The 21,581-nt window shown below is 40.8% G+C and overlaps 1 protein-coding gene across 1 annotated transcript; it reads left to right on the top strand.

Annotated features, from left to right (window-relative positions):
* The first annotated feature begins 1,503 nt into the window (after nt 1-1,503).
* Nucleotides 1,504-21,553, top strand: LOC111271659 (uncharacterized). Its single transcript, XM_022852591.2, has 7 exons — nt 1,504-2,580; nt 7,788-8,011; nt 8,907-9,044; nt 14,394-14,544; nt 15,056-15,204; nt 15,524-15,634; nt 15,921-21,553. The coding sequence occupies exons 1-7, from the start codon at nt 2,436-2,438 to the stop codon at nt 16,047-16,049; spliced, it is 1,047 nt and encodes a 348-aa protein (XP_022708326.1). The 5' UTR covers nt 1,504-2,435; the 3' UTR covers nt 16,050-21,553.
* The last annotated feature ends 28 nt before the right edge of the window (nt 21,554-21,581 follow it).

Below are 21,581 nucleotides of genomic sequence, written 5' to 3'. Positions count from 1 at the left end.
GTGCGTGCTATACTGTGCATTTATGCGAAACGCCTAAAGAAACTGGCACAACTGGACTGACCGTCGTAGATAGAGCGACAAAGGCGCGTCAACAAGCGACCCCTTTCGACGCTTTGGCGGGTCGAGACACGCTGAGAAGCAGTATCGTGCAGGTGGTGGCAGCTCGGCACGAAAAACGACGTCTGGTTATACGCGAACGACGGAAGTGATATCGGTGCGAGCTTGGAGCAGCTTTCGCGTGCAGGACCCGGTGCCATGAGGCGAGTCGTTTTTTTATAATTGTTTTGGCGTTCAACGGCAAGGTCGAAGCATGTTGTGAGTCGAGACTAGTGCGGGGATTGCGTGAGGATCGCTGCCGTTTCTACGTCTTGCTCGCCGTCGTAAAGCTATTGACGCAACTCTCTCTAAGTGTCCATCGTAGAGAATCTAGCGATTCTGGTGAACCTAACCAATTTAGGGTTGTTGCGGATACTTCAACCGCGTGGGATTGGCATACCGCACATCATTTTAAAAAAGAAACGTGGTCGGATCCTTGTGTCACCGCTAATTCAGGTGTCTCCCTATGGTGCATGCTGTAGTTTCGGCGATTCGAAGCGTTGAGATATCTTGATCACTGGGGGAGAAGAGAAACGAGGAGTGTGGTCTGTGTATACCTTCTTATTAATGGATTTCGGGGACTAGCCTACAAAGTGAGACCCATACGTCGAATGTTGTTTTGGTGTCTTCGTGGTAGATCAGAAGATCTACTCGACAACTCAGCATTTTCGAGGTCGCAGATGCAGTAGCGAAGAGTTGTCGGTTGCCGCACAAATACTCTCGCAGGCAGGTAGCCTCTATCGACACGTTACCGATAAATATTAGACGTCTGTCCCAAAGCACACCCGGTCTGTTCCGGCCTGCTGTAATCGGAACAATCGCTCAACTTGTGATCGATGGTCATTTTCCCAACAGGCTTTGTTCCATGTGTCTTCGCTATTGACAGAAAGTTATGTCAGCCCTATTCGATGACTAGGAAAAACAGTAATAATAACAAACGTGCAAAGCACGCCACCGGCACGAATCCGGTCCCAACATTGGCTTGAGCTCGCTCAGGTTCTTGACCTCGATAAATTTATCAGATAAGAGCGATATTCTCACTGTCTGCCTGCCTGCTTCTCTATTGTCTGTGGGTACATTCGCCCGGTGACAAAGATCCCACTAACTCGTCGCTCAAGTCGCAAGTCGTTTATAACGTACGTTCTTACTGCTGTGGCGTCATTAGACATTAACGACAAGGAAAAATATGCGATCTACGGTCGTAGCGGAGTTCAATTCACAAACATAGCCGCATTCGTTCTCTGTGCTTGTCCCTCCCCCTTTTTTTAAACATGCCAGACTTCCGACATCCGAACAACGGCTAACGTCATTAAATATAGTAGCTCAGAACTGGAGCAAAAAAGAAGTCCAAAACCTATTCTATCCAGGTGTCTGGCCGCATTGCAGTGAAACACCAGCTACGGTTTATCAGAGCAAGGTCGACTGCAGTGACGAAAGAAGCATGGGCAAGAGGGCACCTGCCGCAAAGTTAAGTAGCTGTGACTCGCGACGCGCGAGCCAAAGGTGCGTGAACCGGCATCCATTGCGAACAGCAGCGCGCGTGCCATTCCTGCAGATGCCGTTGTGGCCAGCCTCATCGTTGCTGGATGCAGGCCAGTAATAAGGATGTTGATATTACCGTAATGATGTGCCCGTAGGGCTCGTGTACGGAACTTGTCGTGGCTTGCACAAAGCGGTGGACTCTGTTTACGGGCAAAACAGCTTGGCTTCTCAAGCGTTTGAAACAAAATTTTTACGCTATTGTATCATTATAGAAAAGGAATCTGGAGAGGACGAACAAGCAGAAGGAACCGCAACGCAACGGACATCGATGAAAGGAATATTTCGTTAAGATACACGTCAGTGAAGTGGAAGAAGACATACGCAAGCCAAGTCGATATAAACTTGCCTATGCAGGAGTTCAGTGTTCACTGAAACAAGCTAAGTGTAGTTAGCCCTACCGGATATATCTAATCGCCTGAAAACGTGCGTCGCGTGCCGTTTGATGTACAACAATTCATTATTCTCCTGGATACCAGTAAATAGAAGAACAGCAAAGAAAGTGATTTTCAGGTTTACCCAATCATCTTCATAGTTGTTCAATATCCCACCACGTACGCAGAAGCCGTAAACGCTGCGGGTAAACCCATTCGCTGCACTGTCTACCTGCAACAAATAAGCGGACAAACTCGGAAAAAGCAAAGCCAACCAAAGGCTTTCAAGCGAAAGTGCAGAAATCGGCCCTTACGTTTGAATCAGATCTACTTGTGGTTAGACGTCCAGCTGCGTATATCATCGGATCCATACGCGTTAAAATTCACGTTATTGCATCGTTGTCACCGTTCAACGTTTGCATAGTCATGATTAATAACGTGTTGCTATTGGCCGTGCTGCGAGTACGAGTTCAACGGTTGCGAACAGCGACTTTCTTCAATATGGGACTTGTCGTGGCTTTGTTGTGCACACTATGGCCACGGCACACGATGGCGGATCGAAATAGATATTGTAAGTTCGTGCACAGAAAACAGTCATCGTAAAACATTCGAGTTGATGCTTTGTAATAAAAAATCATACCTTTACTGTTACCGTTGCGCAGTGAGGAACAGCGCAACTAAAGCGCTCCATTTACGCGTTACATCTGATCTTTACAAAATGCTATATGGTTTTTATGTAATCCATATGATTGAGAATATGACCTAAGAAGTGCCTATATATATATAGTATACGTAATAATGCTCGCTATGATATTTACCGATATGCTACGTTAACTTAAATTATATATATCTTGGGTACACCAATGGTGTCTTTACGCTATTATTTTTGGTATAACAACACACGGTCTATACATCCCATATTTTTGATAGGCTTTCAGCGGTAAAATTAACAGCATCTATCATCAAACAAATGTCCTTAACCTTGTGACAAGCCACGTCAACATGGCTTTGTGAGTCAACTTTCGCTTAGTTAACGCGTTATATTCCTGAGATCATTGTTATTCTGTACGCATTGTTAATTCTCACCTAGATTTTGCCAATATTCGGTAAAAAAATGCAAACAATCTATTTCGAATTGTGCGCTCGAGGTGCATGTCCTCCATAAAAACAGAATTGGCTAAAAGATGATTTGGACGAATCTACCTGTGTGTCCATTTTTCTAACCGCGATGTCGAAGCGCATAAGACGCGTATCAGCTCGCACCGTGTCGAATTGCCCCCGCCATATTCGTCACTGTGTAGTAGATTATTTTTTTTAGTGTAATTCTCCACGTGCAATGTGAAATCATGTCGCTTAAGAGATTGGATTCAACGGAGCGTCGGATTTAGGCTGGATTGCAAAATATTGAAGAAACATTACCGACGTCAATCTAACTATGATACCTTCGAGTTCGACTTCGAGACCTTCGAGATAGAAAACGACGGAAGTAATTATTTCCCTTCCCAAAATAAAATGATGTATCTTTTTATTTCGATAGAGAGCGCGTGATACAAAACGCATAGCATTATTTTTCTGAGCGTCAGTTTCAACTTGTTTTGTCAGGTTAATTACACCTTTACAAACGCGACGGGTAACGAAAACGTAGTTACATTAAATCCAAATAAAAGGAACGATATCATAGGGTGGAAAAGCCCCTATTCAAAACTCAAGAACACACATCTAATTTCTCCTCTATAAATTTGAGTACCGTAAATAGCAGATTCAAACAGTTCAGCGCTATTGGTCCTTCATTAAGGTTCAGGTCAACAAGTTTTAGGCGATGTCGCTGAGGTACATCGCCATTTGGCACCCTAGCGGACCAAATTGCGTCCTGCGTAGTGGCAAAGATGAAAAATCTTTGAAAGTAACTTGCTTAAATGTAAATAACTAAACTATTTAATACAAGCTTAGGAGGTGCCAAGGAATTTTTCCCTCGCCTATGTTAACGAAACGAAGAGCCAGCCATTTTTCCAGATATAGGTCATCATCGCGATGCTTCGGTGCAGTTTTAACGGCCGTTACATATAAAGTATTGCTTTTGTCTCATTGTTGTATAATTCAAACGTTATTCATGCCTATGGTGTGCACCTACCACGTAGACAGCCGTTTGATTATAACAATTTTATAACGTAACTACAAGCGATTGAATAACGGGAAACACATATTTGGGTCCCTGCTACGAAACACCATTGTGTTCAACAATACCGTAGGTTGATGAAACGATGGCGCGGTCGACACCGTATTGCACTTTGACTTAGAGGCAAGCACATGGGATGGATCTCAATTTCAAATGGGTCGAACTTCTCGGTACTGATGCTATTCTGTTAATGACTAAAGTCATGCACACGCTACCCGGTACGAGACCTTTGCTTGAATTTCAAAAAGGGTTAAAAGGTGAAACCCCAAGTTTACAACTCCGTTTGAGACGAAAAAGAAATGAAAGCTGGGCGAAGACATTTCAGTCGTTTAAAGGACGTAGACAAAAAAGGGCAAATTCAAAAGCAACGATAATATTTTACATTGAAGTTCGCGTGAAATTTCGCTGGACGGCGCAGAGTACTACGCAATACTATTGACTCGGGTTCGTTTATTGGCACATGACCTTTTGTAATAACCATTTTTTTTTTTTAATCAACATGAGCTACGCGTGAATATATAACTACACAAAGCTTACATTTTCGTTAGCGCACCAGTGCCTAGTACTAAAAATCTGACCGCTTCAAACTGGCACACAAATTGGCAGTTTGTTGAAACCTTAATAATATCTTCTAAACAGGATCTTGCAGTACATCTGGTCCTGTGATCCGTTAACTGGAACTTGCATCCTAGTAATTTACCCTTTGTTTTGACCTAGTAAAAACGTGTGGTGTATTTAGCTTTTACGTTTTCCCTATATGAGCTATAGATAAATCTCACACAAAGCTGTGTTGTTAAATTATGCTATATCGTGCATCGCAGGGCTTTGAATGGCCTTTACGGCGTTAATGATGTAGACGCAGGCTATGGCAAGTAACTTTTTGGAGTTGAGTTGCCCAGTTGTGAGTGAGCGAAAGGGACGCGTATAGGGACACCTACAGACTCACAACCTCAGAGCCGTCAGATATCGATGACGCCAGCCGCGAGGTGCAACTTTTTCTATTTTTACGACCTTAGCAAAACCACTTCCCGCAACTCTACCACTGAGCCCTGTTTAAGTGGTGGGCAGAAACTACATTTGGTTTACTTGCTGAGCAAGTGTATCTATCATGGAAATACGAGCTAAGCAGCAGTGGGTCTACTGCGGGCGACAGGGGTTGGAAAAGGCGTTTTCACATCGACCAAAGTAACGAAACTTTATGCAAGCATACTTCCCCTTTACAACTTTAATGTACAACATGGTCTACATTAACGCTACATTCCAACATGTATAACATATCACTAATATAAGCAAACATCAGCCCAATGCAATGCTTAGGGGCAATACAGAACCCGAAACATGCCCTTAACTACTCTATTTTCTCTGAGTAAACATGACGCTAAATTGAACAACGCCCTTTAACTGGATTTCTAGATTCGACAGACGCTTTTTTTCTGTGTACTCGTACTCGATTTTATATTGTTACTTCTGGAAGCGATCCGCCATTCATTCTGCACCTCCCAATTATGCAAACGTAATATTGAAGATGGCTGTAAACTTTAGTTTCGACGACTCGTTCAATGTATACAATCTACTATGAAAATTCTACAATACAAGTACAACGACATCATTTGATTTTTTTTGTTAAACGTTGTATGGCTGAACTCCAGTTTGTTTTTATTGCACGAGAATGACTGAGGCCCAAATGGGAATCATGAGGTATGTCTAGGTACAGATGGCCTCTCATCGTCCTACGCCTGACAATTATAACGACTGCCATCAACGACAACATCATAAACAAGTGTACCATTTTAGTCAATTGTTAGTGTAGCAAACTTAAATGCGTTGTTAGAGTGGAAAAGACATAATGCGAATGTGACCTTTGCAGCTTACTGTCGCTTGAGAAACCTGTTTCCTTTTATGCAACAGTTGATTTTGGTTGATAGTGGTTCGCTTCCCTGCTTAAAAGCTGTTGGCGCTCATTTCTGATGTCCACTACTATTAAGTAGATGTGTCACAGGGTAGTTTACGATAAAAAAAATGGAATGACGGCAGATCAACGGTGCAAAGTGGCAAAGTTTAATAGTTGATCATGTTAAGCATCTACCCAATTAAGGAACGTCTCTCTGAAGCTCGTGGTCAACCATCATGTTTTATAGGTAGGCATTTGATAAAAGAAACTGAGTACAAAGTGTGGAAACGTGCTTCTGCCATTAACAGCTGGCTTTTAAATTACCAAGCAGGAATAGCGATTTGTTACTGTTAAAGTCGGATATCAAATCGTTGGTACAAGGGACAACGAAAACGGCAATTTCTCTGAACACGACGAAAATCTGCTGTTAAATAGTACGCTGATAGAGAACTGTGGTCAGGTCATTTAATGTCGGCATAAATTTTGGGTTGTGTATCAGATTACCTTGGGTCACGATGTAATACTAAGATGTCGGTTAGTGTAGATCTCGATCTATCTACTTACAGGTAGATATACACACGCAGAGTAGCGGGTTGATGCCGCTTACAGTTCCGGTTTGAAAAGATATGACCCTTCTACGAGGATAGGTATTTTTTTTTATTTGACCAGACCTATAACTCGGAACATTTCTTACTTTTTGTAAAATTTGTATATATATATATATATATATATATATATGCCTTGTTTCTGTTATATAATATACAAGTTTATACGTTTCATATAGAGTAAACGAGGTTTCCGATAACGAGCATATTAAGGCAACGTCGCCATAGGTTAGTTGTATTATATATTTAGTTATAAATAGTTATATTATATAGTTGTTTTGATGGATTTAATCGGAACGTCATTAAAACGTAACCTTCATAAAACCCAGTATACCGTATATATCTATTTTACATCTTTTATTAATGAAGCTATCATATAACTAATATCATATATAGCTAACATTATACATATCAGTGAGGTTTTTAGTCGAGATAACGTAATAGAAACCGTAAATTTGTATAGAGGCGGGCCATTATTCTATCACTTTATGATTTCTTTTCTCGAATATTAATATGTCTCTAATAGGGTGATTTCGGGGCCTCAATCGCGGATCAGTAGATCATCTGACTTTTTTTTTCTCTATTTTCTGTGCCACACTTTTAATAGTAATAATATTTTAGAATATCTGTACATATATAGTCTCGTGTCATACGGTTAGCTCAAGTTAAGTTACTTTAGCCGATAGAAAACTCGTCCAATTTCAAATGATCAAGGTGTTATACTTTCGGCCGCAGATGGCAACGAATGAAGTCACTTTCATTCTTCAAGTTTGCATTGTTGAAATGCAAAAACCACTTCAATGCGGGTCGGCGTTGCGGGAGAGCCCTGTTCGATTACACTGCTATCCTAGGTAGAGGCAAAAGCATTGTGTGCAAATTCGTTGAGTTTCATAGCTAACTTGTCAGGTTAGCTATGAAACTCAACGAACAGGCAGCAGGAAACTAGCACCAGCTCTGACAAAGATCTTAATGAAAAATCGAGGCGTCTTCTTTTACGGTCTTTCTTTACGGCGGAATTTACGGTTCACCCGTTATTATAATTTCTGGATTGCATATCGCCAAATCTTATAATAACATGTTTTTGCCTACTTTGTGCCCCCTTTCAGTTCATATCTCGACATTGTGCGTCGGAGAGCGTACATATCCACAGTACAAGGTCATACACGGTGCGGTCCTATCATCGGAGAGCGAAAATGATCTCGACTGCGTTATCACTTTTCAAACAGATTCGATACTACAAAAATTTATGCTTCGATTTGAAAAGCTCGCGTTGGACTGCAACGATCACCTCACGATCTTCGATGGAGCCCATGCCATCAGCAAGAAAAAGGTTCGAAAAAACAAGTATGCCCCTGTGTTTTTGAGCCTAAAACCACTGCCGGATATTGGCGTTTGAACAATGTATCTTTAGTGGCTTTATCAAGAAGCAGAGGACGGGCATTTTGGTCTGTTCACTATTGCGTACGTGTGGAAGTATGCAGCTCTAACGAACATCCGGAAAGGCTTTTCGCAACAATTACTTTATATTTGGAACGGGGCTACGTTTCGGTTTAGCTATCCACGTGATTAGATAGCAGTAACATATTTGCCCACTAGGGCTCGGCAGATATGGTGAGGTGGGTTAGATCTCAAAACTAGGCACAGGTACACTTTGCCCCGTGGTCGAAAATCATGCCAATTGAGAGGGTAGCGGAACCGGACCCGCTAAAATTAGAAACATTTCCTCCGCTTGTCTCAAACCAACAGGATCACCAGTTACCCGCGTATCCTCCTTATAATGCATTATTTGTCCATTTGTGCGATAACCATCGCTGATTCAAAGGATAGCTGGCGCATCGATAATTGAGAATCGATTGGCTATGGAATTCGCAAAAAATGACGCCAGGTTGTAAACTGATTGTGAAAATTTCGGGTCTGATGCTGTACTAAGAGCTGACCCCTTTTTATCTACATTGATCGATGCTTGAGACTGTGAGGTCTCGAACAGTCAGTTTTTGCTTTATAATAATAAACCATATATGTACGTTTTATCATATATAGTCAATCAAAACAATTGACCATATTTACTGATTATTTTGATCAAAACTTTGAGCAACATACGACTGATAATAGATTAAGTTTCGACGTTAAAATGTAGTGGTGAAAGCATATGACGGAAATTCTCGGATAAAACTAATAATAAATTTACTTAACTTACGGTACTTTTTAATGTGTCAAAAAACCAGGTGGATCTATCGTGCCGGAGCACGCGGGCTGACGTTGGCACGATCTTCACGCAAAGCAACTACGTGACGCTCAAATACACAACCGACAGCTATAGCCAGCAGAAAAATGGATTCAAGCTCGTTATCACTGCCTATAAGGTATGCTAAAATAAGGGTACCTTGGCGTTTCCCGCCTTTTATATGGCGTAAAAGCGTATTACGCTGTCTTTGTGCATGTCGCATTACCCCTTTAGCCTAGAACAACACCTTGCAAGAACATTAAAAGCACGCTTTTTTCAAAAGATGAATGTGCAAATTTTATTTACTGATATCGCCCCTCACACCTAAGTAGCTCACAAAGCAGTCGGGGCTTTGACCAACATTTGCCACCTACCCACTGAAGTATCTATGAAAGGCCGACGTCCTGGATTAACTTATCGACTTCGTCCTGAGTCGGCACTTGTTTCAATACTACGTCGATCGGAAGCACACATAAACCTATAACACTGGTATATAACACAGTAAACATATAATAGTAACTCGAACGCTGAACGGTGGACAAATACAAGATAAGTAAAAATACGATATATTGGAAGAAAATAAGCGTGGATTTTCCATCATGCTGAGTTTGCATTATATAAAATGGTTACAATTTGCCGTCTAAAGCACACGCTTTTCATTAAGTATACACCTTACCCTTAATGTGTTTGTCATTTGACGGACAGCCAGACAATTCTAATCGCATTAGAAAGCGCCGAGAGATTTTTGTCCTATTGAATAAAAAAAAGTGGCTACGCACCAGCTAAGCGAAATTAGAGTAATTTTTGTGAGACTACAAAAACAGTCCAAAATAAACCTTCATTAGAGGACGCTCAAGATCGAGGATTACTTTCCTTATAGCTTATGCATGATATGCCTTAGATGAATAGGAATAAGCTGAGTCTCTGTCTCGGATGGAAATGATGAGTAACTGCACCTGGCTGGAAGCAGACACGTAGAATAAAAATTCCGACAAAAGCGAAGCTCGCATGCATTGCCTACCTATAGCCAATCTGTCAAGCCATTTGCGGTTGCACTCCTTAGGTAATTTAGACTGACTACCTTTTAGACTAACCAGACATTGAAAAACAGGAAGACCCAAATCTCATCATAATATCGTTGGTCTCGAAGGTGGAAAAAAATGTCACACATTTCATAATAAACCTATAATAAATATACCAGCATTTATAAAAATGAAGCCGTTCAAAGAGACTATCTATACAATTACCCTCTCGCCCCGATCTATTTATCTTGGTGGCCCATAACCTGTGAAATACATACCCTTACGTGAGTCCCTTTCGATTTGAAAAGATCTCAATAGATATCGTTGTGCAGCATGTTGCTTCATTGATCGGACTCGTAGTGTTCAGACCTTGACGGACCGTAGTCTTTCCGTGTTCTATTACGAAGAGCCGGTTCCATTAACCTAGCTCTAATTGTACTTTACGACTTTACCTCCTGCACCTTAATTAATCCGTAGGTTATTCCGGAAGAGTGTACCCCTTTTAAAATGGTGGCTTAAAATCAAATCGATTTACATGCCTCCGGCCTAATTGTTATTCCATTTCTTCTGATGCGTTGCATTAAATTATGCTATTGTCATGGCTTGGTGATGAGGGAAGCTGACATTAGGTGAAGTCAGCGAATCTCGTTTAATCCTATTGTTTGTGCGGGCAAGGCTGCTGCGTCTTGCTAGCTATCTAATTATTTCATCTTCTGACAAAGCTGACGTTAATTAGATTAGGTTGTCCGTAAAGTGTCGACAGCCGGCCAGACGCCGCTTAGACGTCCAGCGCCGAGACCTTCTATGCGTAGCCGATTCAAAGCCCATTCGGTCCGTATGGACTTCGTAATCATTGTATTTACCTACCACACACGCAACGGCCGCTTCTGGGTCACAGAGACAGAGGCGATAATGCTCAGATAAACGAAATCAGCCAAGGCGTGCTGCTGATTCTATTCAGCGCCTTAAATCAGCCTGAACAATGCAGCGTTATCAGTGCAATTTCTGCATAAAACTAACCGTTACATTACGACCTAGAGGTAGAATTGTATGTTTACAAATTTCCTTTGAATTTCATATGCACAAATAAGTTTGTTGATCTATGTTGTTTGATACAGGATTGTTCTAGAGAAATTCACACGTTAAGGAACGAGCTTTTATAAAAGGTTTTGTTGTAGATGCTTTACTCATGTCAGTTGTGGTTCGCCGAACAAGTTCTCAGACCCATTTTTAGCAAATTCCCGAAAAAGTTTAAAAATGTGTGCTTTTACTGACAGATTACTTTTCAACGACTTAACGTGCTTACTTCCTGTATGCCTCTAGGTAAATTGTGATATTGTTTATTTAATTATGCGTTTTGTCATGTTATACTAGCGTTTTTGCTTTCACTCCGTATTGTCAGGATAAAGCGCAGGGGGGAAGATAACGTAGTCGATCCCGATAGTACTAGCTCGACTTTTAGTTGAAAGAGCAACTCAGTAGCATGTAAAGGCTAAGCCTTTTGCTTCAAATGCAACCATCGAACCCACATTTGGTCCAATAAGATGGCCATAGAAGGTTCAGTTAACGAAATTTCAGCCTTCGGTGATTACTGAAAGAGCACATCCAGGGCTTTTACAAACAATTCCTCGATTTAATAATATGCAGCTCAAAAGTGACGCTGTATGCAATTCAATCAAAAAGTTGAACCGGATTCATATCTCCTTTTCGAAAGAAGGCGAAATCTATTGGATCTTTTATTAAATCACTTCGGGCTGCCGGTTCTAGTTAGGCTTCCTTAGATTCCTTCCTAGAAATCTCGCCGTAGAGAAGCAATGTTCTCGACACATTAAGCTCTGAACAAAAATTGAATCAAGAACCACTTTGCTTATGTCATTGTAGCTTTTCAGAGGACTGCAATTGCCAAGCTGGCGGCATAAGCTGCGTAAATAACGGATGCTCCGTTTCGACCGCAATACGAATCATTTCTATTATTACATATGTCAGTGATGCTTCAGGGCGCACCTCACTATGAAAAACGTCTCTGCTCTGTATGCTTGAAGGTGATCAGCCTATCGCTCGTCGCCTCACTTGTCGTATGTTTGAACGAAAACCCTAGCGTACGAAATGTAGAGTTTAGTGAACGAGAGTCCCTTGGTAGTAGATGAGCACGTCGGGAGTGCAGTCTGGTCTGCATAAACAATTAGCTTTTAACCTTCTTAACAAAGCCTTGTCACGAATCTACTGTATTTTAGCTATTCCATGAGAAATTCGTAAAGGACACTGGTACCAAACATGGCTATAAAAAAGTCACGGCAGGACATCAAGCGCTCAACCTTGTCGCCTCGTCTCTTGTCCATCCTATTTATTGCTGCACTTGTGACAAAGAAATAAGCTTGTGGCTCCGTAGCGCTTCAAGCAACCATTCATTAAAATAATGTAAGCTGTACTATTGAAATTAATATTTTCGGCCGAGTTTTCTTTGAGCTGGCGTTGTGACGTTCTTTTGTTATGATTGAAAGTGACGTCTTCGAGCTGCGCCCTCTATTTTAGTCAAAGTAAAACTTGTTATTGTGGGACGCACCCGAACGCGAATATCATTTAAAGCAGGGATGTCTTTAAAAGTATAGTCTTTGCTTGTCTCTTGCCCATGGACGCATCGGCTGCTGTTTAGACACAGATGCGCAAACTCCGTTGTGATCTTCTGTTAGAAGTTGACTGTCCTATGATTCAGGCTTGTGATGATAACCTTTATTTAACGAGATAAGGCTCACCTATTTTCATATCCATAGACCTTCAGAAGAATACGGTCGATATTTTTCCTACATTATGCAGCTTTAATAGATTTTCTTAGCTGGAAGACTTACTCATCTATAAAACGATAACAGCTTTCAAATACCCCAAACTAACAATGACGATTCTGTATTCGATGCTCTAGTACGATCTTTACGCGTTAGCTCAGAAAATTCAGCTGTGTCCTTCAGTCTAGCATCGAAGAAGATTGTGGCCATGATGGTTAGACCATAAATACTTTTAGGCCATTGTAGCCCATCCCGCCGTACCCTTTCAGCAGTTTCGATCATTTGTTGAGTTTTTCTCTGATATAATACAGGATTCTATCTATGGAAATGTCCGCACTCTCACCCTTCACATGTTTATGTCCTGTATCAGCTGAGATGCACTGGGCCCGAACATAGCACAAGTGTTTGCGAATTCAGGCCACGAACGAAAAATCAAGTTTAGACAATTGTCATGTGCATCTTTAAGCACTGAAAAAAAAACACAATAAATTCGAAATCCAATCAAAGGTATACCGATGCGGACAAAGCGAGCAGGCTTTCTGTCGCTATTTTAAAATTAATTATTATGAATTTGTTCAATCATGGAATATGTCATGACCGTGCTGCTTGGTTCTTTACCTACTTTCGACATTAGTTTTCGCAATTCTATGATGATAGCTCTGTACCACGAATTTTTGTAAAATCCATCGCCGCTCACGTACGTCAGCAGTGGTTGCAACATGCCTGGAACCTACACATTACCTAAGGTCTTACTTTCTATTTTAGAAGATAATCGCTCATGAGGAGTTTTTATCTACAAGCTGACGTCTTGATTCATATCGGTTGAGAGCCGCGTAATTAACACACAGTTACTGAAAATTTTTCGTGATCGGTCGCTAGCTCGGAGTTGAGGTACTTTTGACTTTCTTCATGTTTTCATTGAGTCAATATGATTATAAAATATTATTGGGCAAAATGTCCAGGTTTGAAATCAGCAGCCGAATGTCGGCTGGGTGCTGAACCTATTCGTCAGACAGGTCGTTCGTGATGATTGTCCCTCAAAACGTGATTATCCTTTCGGTATCTATCAAGGATCTCGTTTGGCTCGGTTAATGCTTACTCTTAGGACCCCAAAATCTATCTACGTGGCTACGCGTACCACATCATAGGAAATTTAACGTGCGTACTGCGTTCATATATTGGCGCCCTTTTACTAAGGCTCCACTCGTATTAGCGCGAAGTTCATTACAGAGTACTAGGAAATATATACAGGTTGTATAGGACTTGCTGTTGGCAGCATTTAAAGCTGTAATCCCTGGTCTCTTTTAACTGGAAAACATGATTGTCCGAGTCACTGCGTCTCCAATGGTGGTGTTGTTAAACAAGGGCTGGCTCAAACGAAGGGCAGCATGTTTACAAATGTTACGATTTAAAACGTCTTCTTAAATGAAGAACGCATTGTTTACGTGCCTACTGTTAATCTTAACTATGCATGCTTGAATTCTTACTTTGCATACCTTTAATCAATAAAACTCAATAAAAATAAAAACTGCAATAAGCAATATTTGTATATTAACGTCTAATACCTTTGTTCCATTTGCTTCCGTGCTTTTGTCTACGTGTCTGCAATTTGACCAAACTCGCTCGTTCTAACGACTGGCTTGAATCCTTTACGGTGGCCATCTTGGGGTGGATTGGCGTGATTAGGATATGAACAATCCTAAACACGAGAAGTTGCCTTGCCAACAGTTCTCGTGCGGAGGTCCCCAGCAATTCTGCATATCGCAGGACCTTACCTGCGATGGAATCAATCATTGCGGGGATGGAAGCGACGAGGATGAGCGCGCTCAATGTATCGGTAAGTGTGTTCATTTTTGTTATGGTATCTTACAAGACGTACCTTTATCAATGAAGTAAAGCTTTTCAGTCAATAATTAGAGCCTTAGAAAGGCCTTGAGTCACTGAGTAGTCGGTTTCGGTGGCCTGTGATCGACAACTCCCAGATATGCCCTAGTAGATATTGTCTTTCATTGTATGCTATTACAGGTTATTTGTAATAATATGGAAAACCAGTTTCCCACAAAAAATAACTATATAGCAAAAAATAAATAAATATCTACACCCTGCACCATGGAGCTCGAAAAAGCGTTAAACGTGGGGAAAGCGCCACCTTCATCGGCGAATTGAATCTACTGATAGCGATAGCAACTGATGATGAATACAAACGATAAGATAAAAAAAGATGGTAATATAAAATAGTAAAACAGAAACGTGTGCGTGTACTTTGCACATAATTAAGGTACGCTCATACTTTGTTGAATGTAAAAATACGGATAATGTTAATCTTCATTTTTCAACAACCACTACAGATGACAGCGGCGGCCATCAGATCATGGGAATTGGTGTGTCAGTATTTCTGACTCTACTTCTGATAGCGTTCACTTTCTGCATACTGTGTATTGCTGCCATTGTGTTCTGTGTATGTCGTCGAGGGCCACAGGACTACACGCCATCACAGGTAAAACATCATTATCACAAATTTGCTTTATTGACACATGTTGTACATATATGCACATTTATTATAACATTAGTAAATAAAGATTAGTATGTCAGCTTTAAATACCAAGAGTTGTTCTACCTGCCTGTATATTTTCCATGATTGCATTGCAAACATGTTTGTCAAACCAGAATAGCAAATCTGTGACAAAATAAGGTGCTTCAATCGCTGCAATACTCATCCACAATAACTATCCCACTAAATTGACCCCCTATATTAATTAGCCGCCTCTCAATTTATAATCTGGGGTTGAGTATATATTAATTCTTTTTTTCATTAGGTGGCATTGCAGAACGGCCGCCCTCTAATGAATGGCCCCAACGGGATGATGGGGCCCCCAGGTCTCCAGAATAATACGATCACTCCATTTGGAACGTTTCCCGGCAAAGCGGTAAGGATTTACATTATAATAGCCGATTTCCATAACCCCTCCTCGAAGCAAACGCATATTATAAAATAAATGATAGAACTTATCAGTTTACTAATAAAATCAGCCTATTAACCTCTTGTCTGTAAGGACATTTACTATGATTTAACTATATGATTTCAACACGCATGATAAAAGCCAACCACTAAGTAAATATATGTAGAAGACATTAATACACAGGTGAGTAACGAAGAAAAAAGAAAAATAATTTAATCGTTTGTGATTTTATCATGTTGATAATGAATTTCAGCCTGGGGATGAACTAGGTCTCGGAGGTCTTCAGCCAGGCTCACATTCGACATTCCCACTTCGAACACCGCTCAATCCGAACGGGAAACCCGTTAACCAATCTGCGTCTGGAGAGAATTGGCTCGTTTAACCAAGCACAATTAAAAGAACTAATAATAGTCACTATATATCATGACGTCTTGAATAAAGACGACACGAAAAAACGAGAACTACACAGCTAACCGCGCGTTAAAGTATCGGAAATTTTGATTCAGCAATGGGAGACACGCTCCGTTACACGTATACACAGATTTGTACGAAATGACATTGATGACAAAACATTAGTCCGCATAACTACGAGGTACCCAATGGACAATTGCTTGCTGATCTCTCAGCTATGCTGTTTATTTTCCTATAATGAAAAAGAACGCTTGTAATCAATGATTTGATAACTATTAAATTACTCGCGTGAAGATAGTGGGATGTTGCAACGGAACTAATGTCAACAAGAGGCGGCCCACAGGTTCCTCTCTTGGCCTTTTGTCTAAATGTCTAGGTCATACGCGGCATATCAACGTGAAGTTCCTATTTAGTAGTTGCTATAGGGCAAATTGCATCAGGGCAAAATTGTCAAGTAATATCCAGTTGATGGATCCAAGACCAAACCCGCCGGTGAACTCTTAAGCCATAACCCACTGCCCCCACCCATTGGCTCGGCCGTTCGAACGGGTCCCTGTGATGGCTTAGTCGATAACGTATTTGCCTGCTAATCTTAGGGACACGTTGTGGTCTAGGTTTGAACCCGGGCATAGACTCAATTCGCTTCCTTGCTTGGCTTCCATAATATTCGAAGCGTAGAGAGCTGTTCAAACGGACTCGGAAGTTTTTCTCAGTCATAAGAACAAAGATAATTGTGCTTTATGTTTGCTCACATCCTACATAGAAGTAGGTGTGGCACTGTTTGGTTGTCCTTACAAGTTAGCTAAGAATGATAAAAACAAAACGCACTCATTTTAATGTGTGTTTCCCTTTCATCGTCTTTATCTAGTTTTGGTGAAAGAGACATGTCAAAATAATAAAACTCCATGTATTATGACATACACATTGGTCATGTGTATGAAGCGACTGCAGACTTCAAACGGCTTTGACAACTGAATCGAGGCAAGGAGGATTGATAATAATGGTTTGTTGATTGAGAATTAACAATTATCCTTCAAGCCATGATCTAATTTCCAGATTTACTGAATAGTCTTTGCCCACGTTGTCGCATAAACATTTTGCAGTATAGAAAACGTACAAATATCAAAAAAAAAAGACAAACTTGCCTACAGACGCAACGTTGATCACATAAAAATTGCCCCATTGACCCCAGATGTTATATAGGATTGCGAAAATACGGCCATATAATTCACAAGCACACCTATTATTATTAATAAGAATATTGATGATGATAAAGCTAACATAATAATTATTATTATTATGACAATTATTATTAACAAACGCTAATACAAACTCATTTGTTCCATATATATATATATATATATATATATATATATATACTGACTGGTTGGTAAACATATATTGAAATCTAGTGTTGCCTCATGTTCAAGCTTATTTTTGTGGTAACAGATACGTAGAGTTCTGATTCTCGAAGAAAGTTTGAGAAAAAAATAGAACGGGTGAAGGAAACATGGCTGAGAAAACGGCTCTAAGATGCGTAGGCAAAGAACTAAGGAAAAGCAAAGAGAAGAGAAGGACAACTATACTGAAACAAAGTCGGACCGACTGACTCGGAAGGACGCGCTATATCGTGGGAAATATAACGAGGTTGCTTTGAGAGGTTTTCCTATAAAAGGAGAGACGAAAAAGATAATCCCACTGAAGTTTGTTGCTTTCCCTCGCGAAGGCGCGCCTCGTAAGGTCGGTCGAAACGACCTCGGAGCATCGCCCCGTTAACCCCAAGGAAGGATTACGTCAAAGGCAGAGATTAGAAAGCAGCTTTTCTGTAAAAACGATTTACGAGTGACGAGAGGAAGGTTCAGGAACAAATACGATATCGGCTTAAAAAGTTTAAGAAAGAAATCGGAGAAAGATGGAAAGAGAAAATGGGCAAAAGTCGCCCTCGGTAAAGAGTACACAAAACGTGGGGGCTTCTGAACACAAACGACGTCGGAGAACAGGAAGATACCAAGGTCGAACAGATGGACTGGCTCTTTGGTAGGTGAAAGCTTGTGTTATTTTTTAACCTATTCTCTCCTTAAAGGCAACAGGTCGCATTCGAATGTAACACAGGATAGTGAAGAGAAACGTCGACAGTGTCCAACAGTGTACATACTAGGTCTCGTCGGTGGCAGAGGAGTTTGGATAGGAACAGTGTTCAGAAGGTTTACCTGGAGTCAAAGACATACCTAGGATAAGGGAGAAAAGATATCTGAGCCACCCAGCTAGGGCGACCTTGAGCAAAACTGCTAAGGGACTGTGGGCTCTAAATGACACTGCTTAAGAAGAAATGGCGCAACAAAAATCGTGCGGCTGCTGACTGTTTGCGAGAATCCTAAAATGATCGCAAGGCAGGCACCCAATGTCGCCATATAAATGTTGGATAATTCGTTTTCGTTTTTGCCGAGAACGCCCGTTGGACTTTGGTGTTCCACAAGGTTTGGGATTCACGCACATCTCAACGTTTCTCTACTGTCGACTGGTAATTGTCACTTGAAACGTCAGGCCTTGCATTCACAGAATGACGACAAATAAAAATAAACAAGCCGTCGTAATTTAACAGTCATCACTTTATGAATGCAAATCTTATAGTTGGTTCGGCGATCGTATTTTTTTTAGCTATTACGCACGCTCAATCTGGTTCATAGCTCGTGGTCTCATTCCACATCCGGGCGAGTATTCTTCTATCGAGCGCTTATCGAGACGGACTTATGTCTTGGCTCTTAGTCCTTTACAAGAAATAGTAATATCAGTTCCCATGTCGACAAGGGGAGAGGCTCGAGACAAACAAAGAGAAGACAAAGATTAAGGAGTAGCCTGGAAGAGAGATAGACGTCGTTAAAATGAAAATGATTCACGTAACCGATCGTAATAATAATAACTAATAGTAACAACCAAAGCAAAAGAATCAGATTTTTCACTATTGGCGGGATGTACGTCCATGACGCGTTTTTCCGCCGACGTAGGGTCTGGCCATGTGGGCAGAGCTCGAAGTGAAAACTGATTGTGTTATTTATCATATAATTATTTATTCGCATAATGACACTTGCTTGGATAGTAGCAGGTAATACAATAGGAGCTCAGCGATTTGCCCAGGCCCCATCGGTCGTTGCAGCCATCTTTTATTTGTACATAAAGATGTGTTCATATGTTGGGCGCGCAGTATAGCTTCGTTTCCCTTTGCATGTACATAAATATACATAAATAGATATAATACATCCATTAGATAATCATAACTTTAAGAACGATCACGGCATACATGGTACGTACATCTGAAAACGTGTGCGTGCGTTGAAGTATACAAAAAAAAAAACACCGTTCCTGAATCATAGAAAAGCCACAACCAACCAAGCCAGTGTTTTTTTTTCTATCCGCGCTTTTAGCCTTCACTTCGCTAATCGAAATTGACGGTAATACTACAGATCGATAATGCAGGACCATGACGTGATAGATAAACAAGCACGACATCGTAAAAGCCAACTCTGTGTTACCATCGACGCAGCGTGTGCCGCGGACGAGTTCGATAAGCTGACAGAACCTTGTAACCCGGTTCAATAACAAAATCGTCGTGGAAACCCTGGGACCCTCATACCTGACTGATAGCAATTGGAAGTGAAAAAAGTTGGCTCGGATAATTGGGCAGGAGGCGTACTAGCCGTCAACACTGGATTGCTTGTGGATAGTTGTTTGGAGAGCGCTCAGCATACTAGTTCATTTGCACGTACATAATGTAACATACATATATACTTCCTATGGTAAGGGTTGGTCATTCTTCATACAGATATAGAAAAACAGTCACGCTCTGTCAGATTGCCTTTGAACCACGTCATAGCTCATGCACAAGAGACGCAAGATGGTGAGCGAAAAGCGTTGAGCTCTGAACACATGTACTTTTTTTTGTTTCATTTGTGGAGCAGAAGGATGCAACGAATTGAGCCGTTATAGATCGTTGCACATTTCGCCCACGGTAACCGTAACAACGAGATCAACAATGAAGGTAACACCAGCAATACCAAACGTCGATTTCAAAACGCTGCTAAATACTCTGTGGTTGTTGTAACCATATGGCGCAACCTTATGATCGCATTGCCACAGCAAGCCGCCTATATCTAACTGCAGTAGTTATGCTTTTGGCAAAGACATGCTTTCGACACATGCCAACAACACTTACCAAAGGTAAGGGATTATAAATGACAGGCGGACTTGAAAACCAGATCTGATAATACCTATTAAAGGATCAACTTCTATTCGCCCTTTTACAGGCCGATAACATGGCGAGGGCCCACCGAACAAGGTACACAATGCACGCCATCTTTTTCTAATCGTAGTGACATTCACGTACAGAATTGCCAATTTGCCGTTCTTGCCTAAAGACAAACACGAGTACAACAAACTCGAAATTCCAGGTAATAACAAGGGGCAAAAACATCTACAATAAACAGTAAATCAATAACTATGTTTTCAATGTGAATTGGCCATTTTACGGATAGGGCTAGGCAGCGATGTAAACGAAGCAAAAGCATCCTCTACTTTTTTCACTTGATAAAGTTTTTTCGAATTATGTATAATAAGTGACGAATAAGCGTAATCGTAAAGAATGGAATATAGTGACGTTCTCGTCACCTGTTTTTTAAAAAAAAAAAGACAAAAAGCTTATGTTCTTTAACGACTCTTTTTGCTTCCAGATGCTTTTAAAAAGAGTTCCTCTTCTTTTGAAAAGGGATAATGCCGTTAAAGATCATCATAGAGAAAGAAGTTATCTCAAGTTCCGATTCCGAGTTTTTGTATGCCAGGTGAAGCAGTAGACGTCGGTTTGTTGTACTGCTTTGAAGAACTGGACGATCTGAAAGTATTCTAAACGATTTGGCTTTACTGAATGACATGCATCAAAGCAGGCAAGGAAGTCATAGTTCATCGTAGCAGTAATTACAGAAGCGGCTAGAGAAACACTCGTTTTGGGGATTAGAAAAGCAACACCTGTAAATATCTTATTTTCTACTAACAAAAACATTTTGTTTGTCGTGTGATTCGTTCTTTGACACATTAATGTCTGAGGTGAAAATCATGAGAGAAAATGTCCGTCGGTGTCATCAAGCACCCGCTACATGTTTACTATATCTATATTTGTGGTATGCGCGTTCCACGAAGAAAATGCCAGACAGGAAAGGTAAAGATAAAGACAGATAACCATTAAAGGCGATCATTCAAATCAACAAAAACGCAGAATTTTATTAAACTATTCTAGCACTGTCACCAGCAAGAACATAACATGATCAGTGAAATAATAGTGAGTCATTACGTTAACAATACAGCCAATAGATACGAGTGGTGATAAAATTCGACATGTTGACATGACGCACGGCGTTTGTAGTTGTACGATGTAATTAACACAAATGAGGTGAATGATTCCCAATAAAAACAAAGTTACGCCCCACACACGCACGTTTTCACTTCGGCTTTAAAT

Source organism: Varroa jacobsoni, unplaced genomic scaffold (assembly GCF_002532875.2).
Source record: "Varroa jacobsoni isolate VJ856 unplaced genomic scaffold, vjacob_1.0 contig00833, whole genome shotgun sequence".
NCBI classification, from domain to species: Eukaryota; Metazoa; Arthropoda; class Arachnida; order Mesostigmata; family Varroidae; genus Varroa; species Varroa jacobsoni.
The sequence above is the reverse complement of the archived record's forward strand: the minus strand, read 5'-3'. Positions and strand labels throughout refer to the sequence as shown.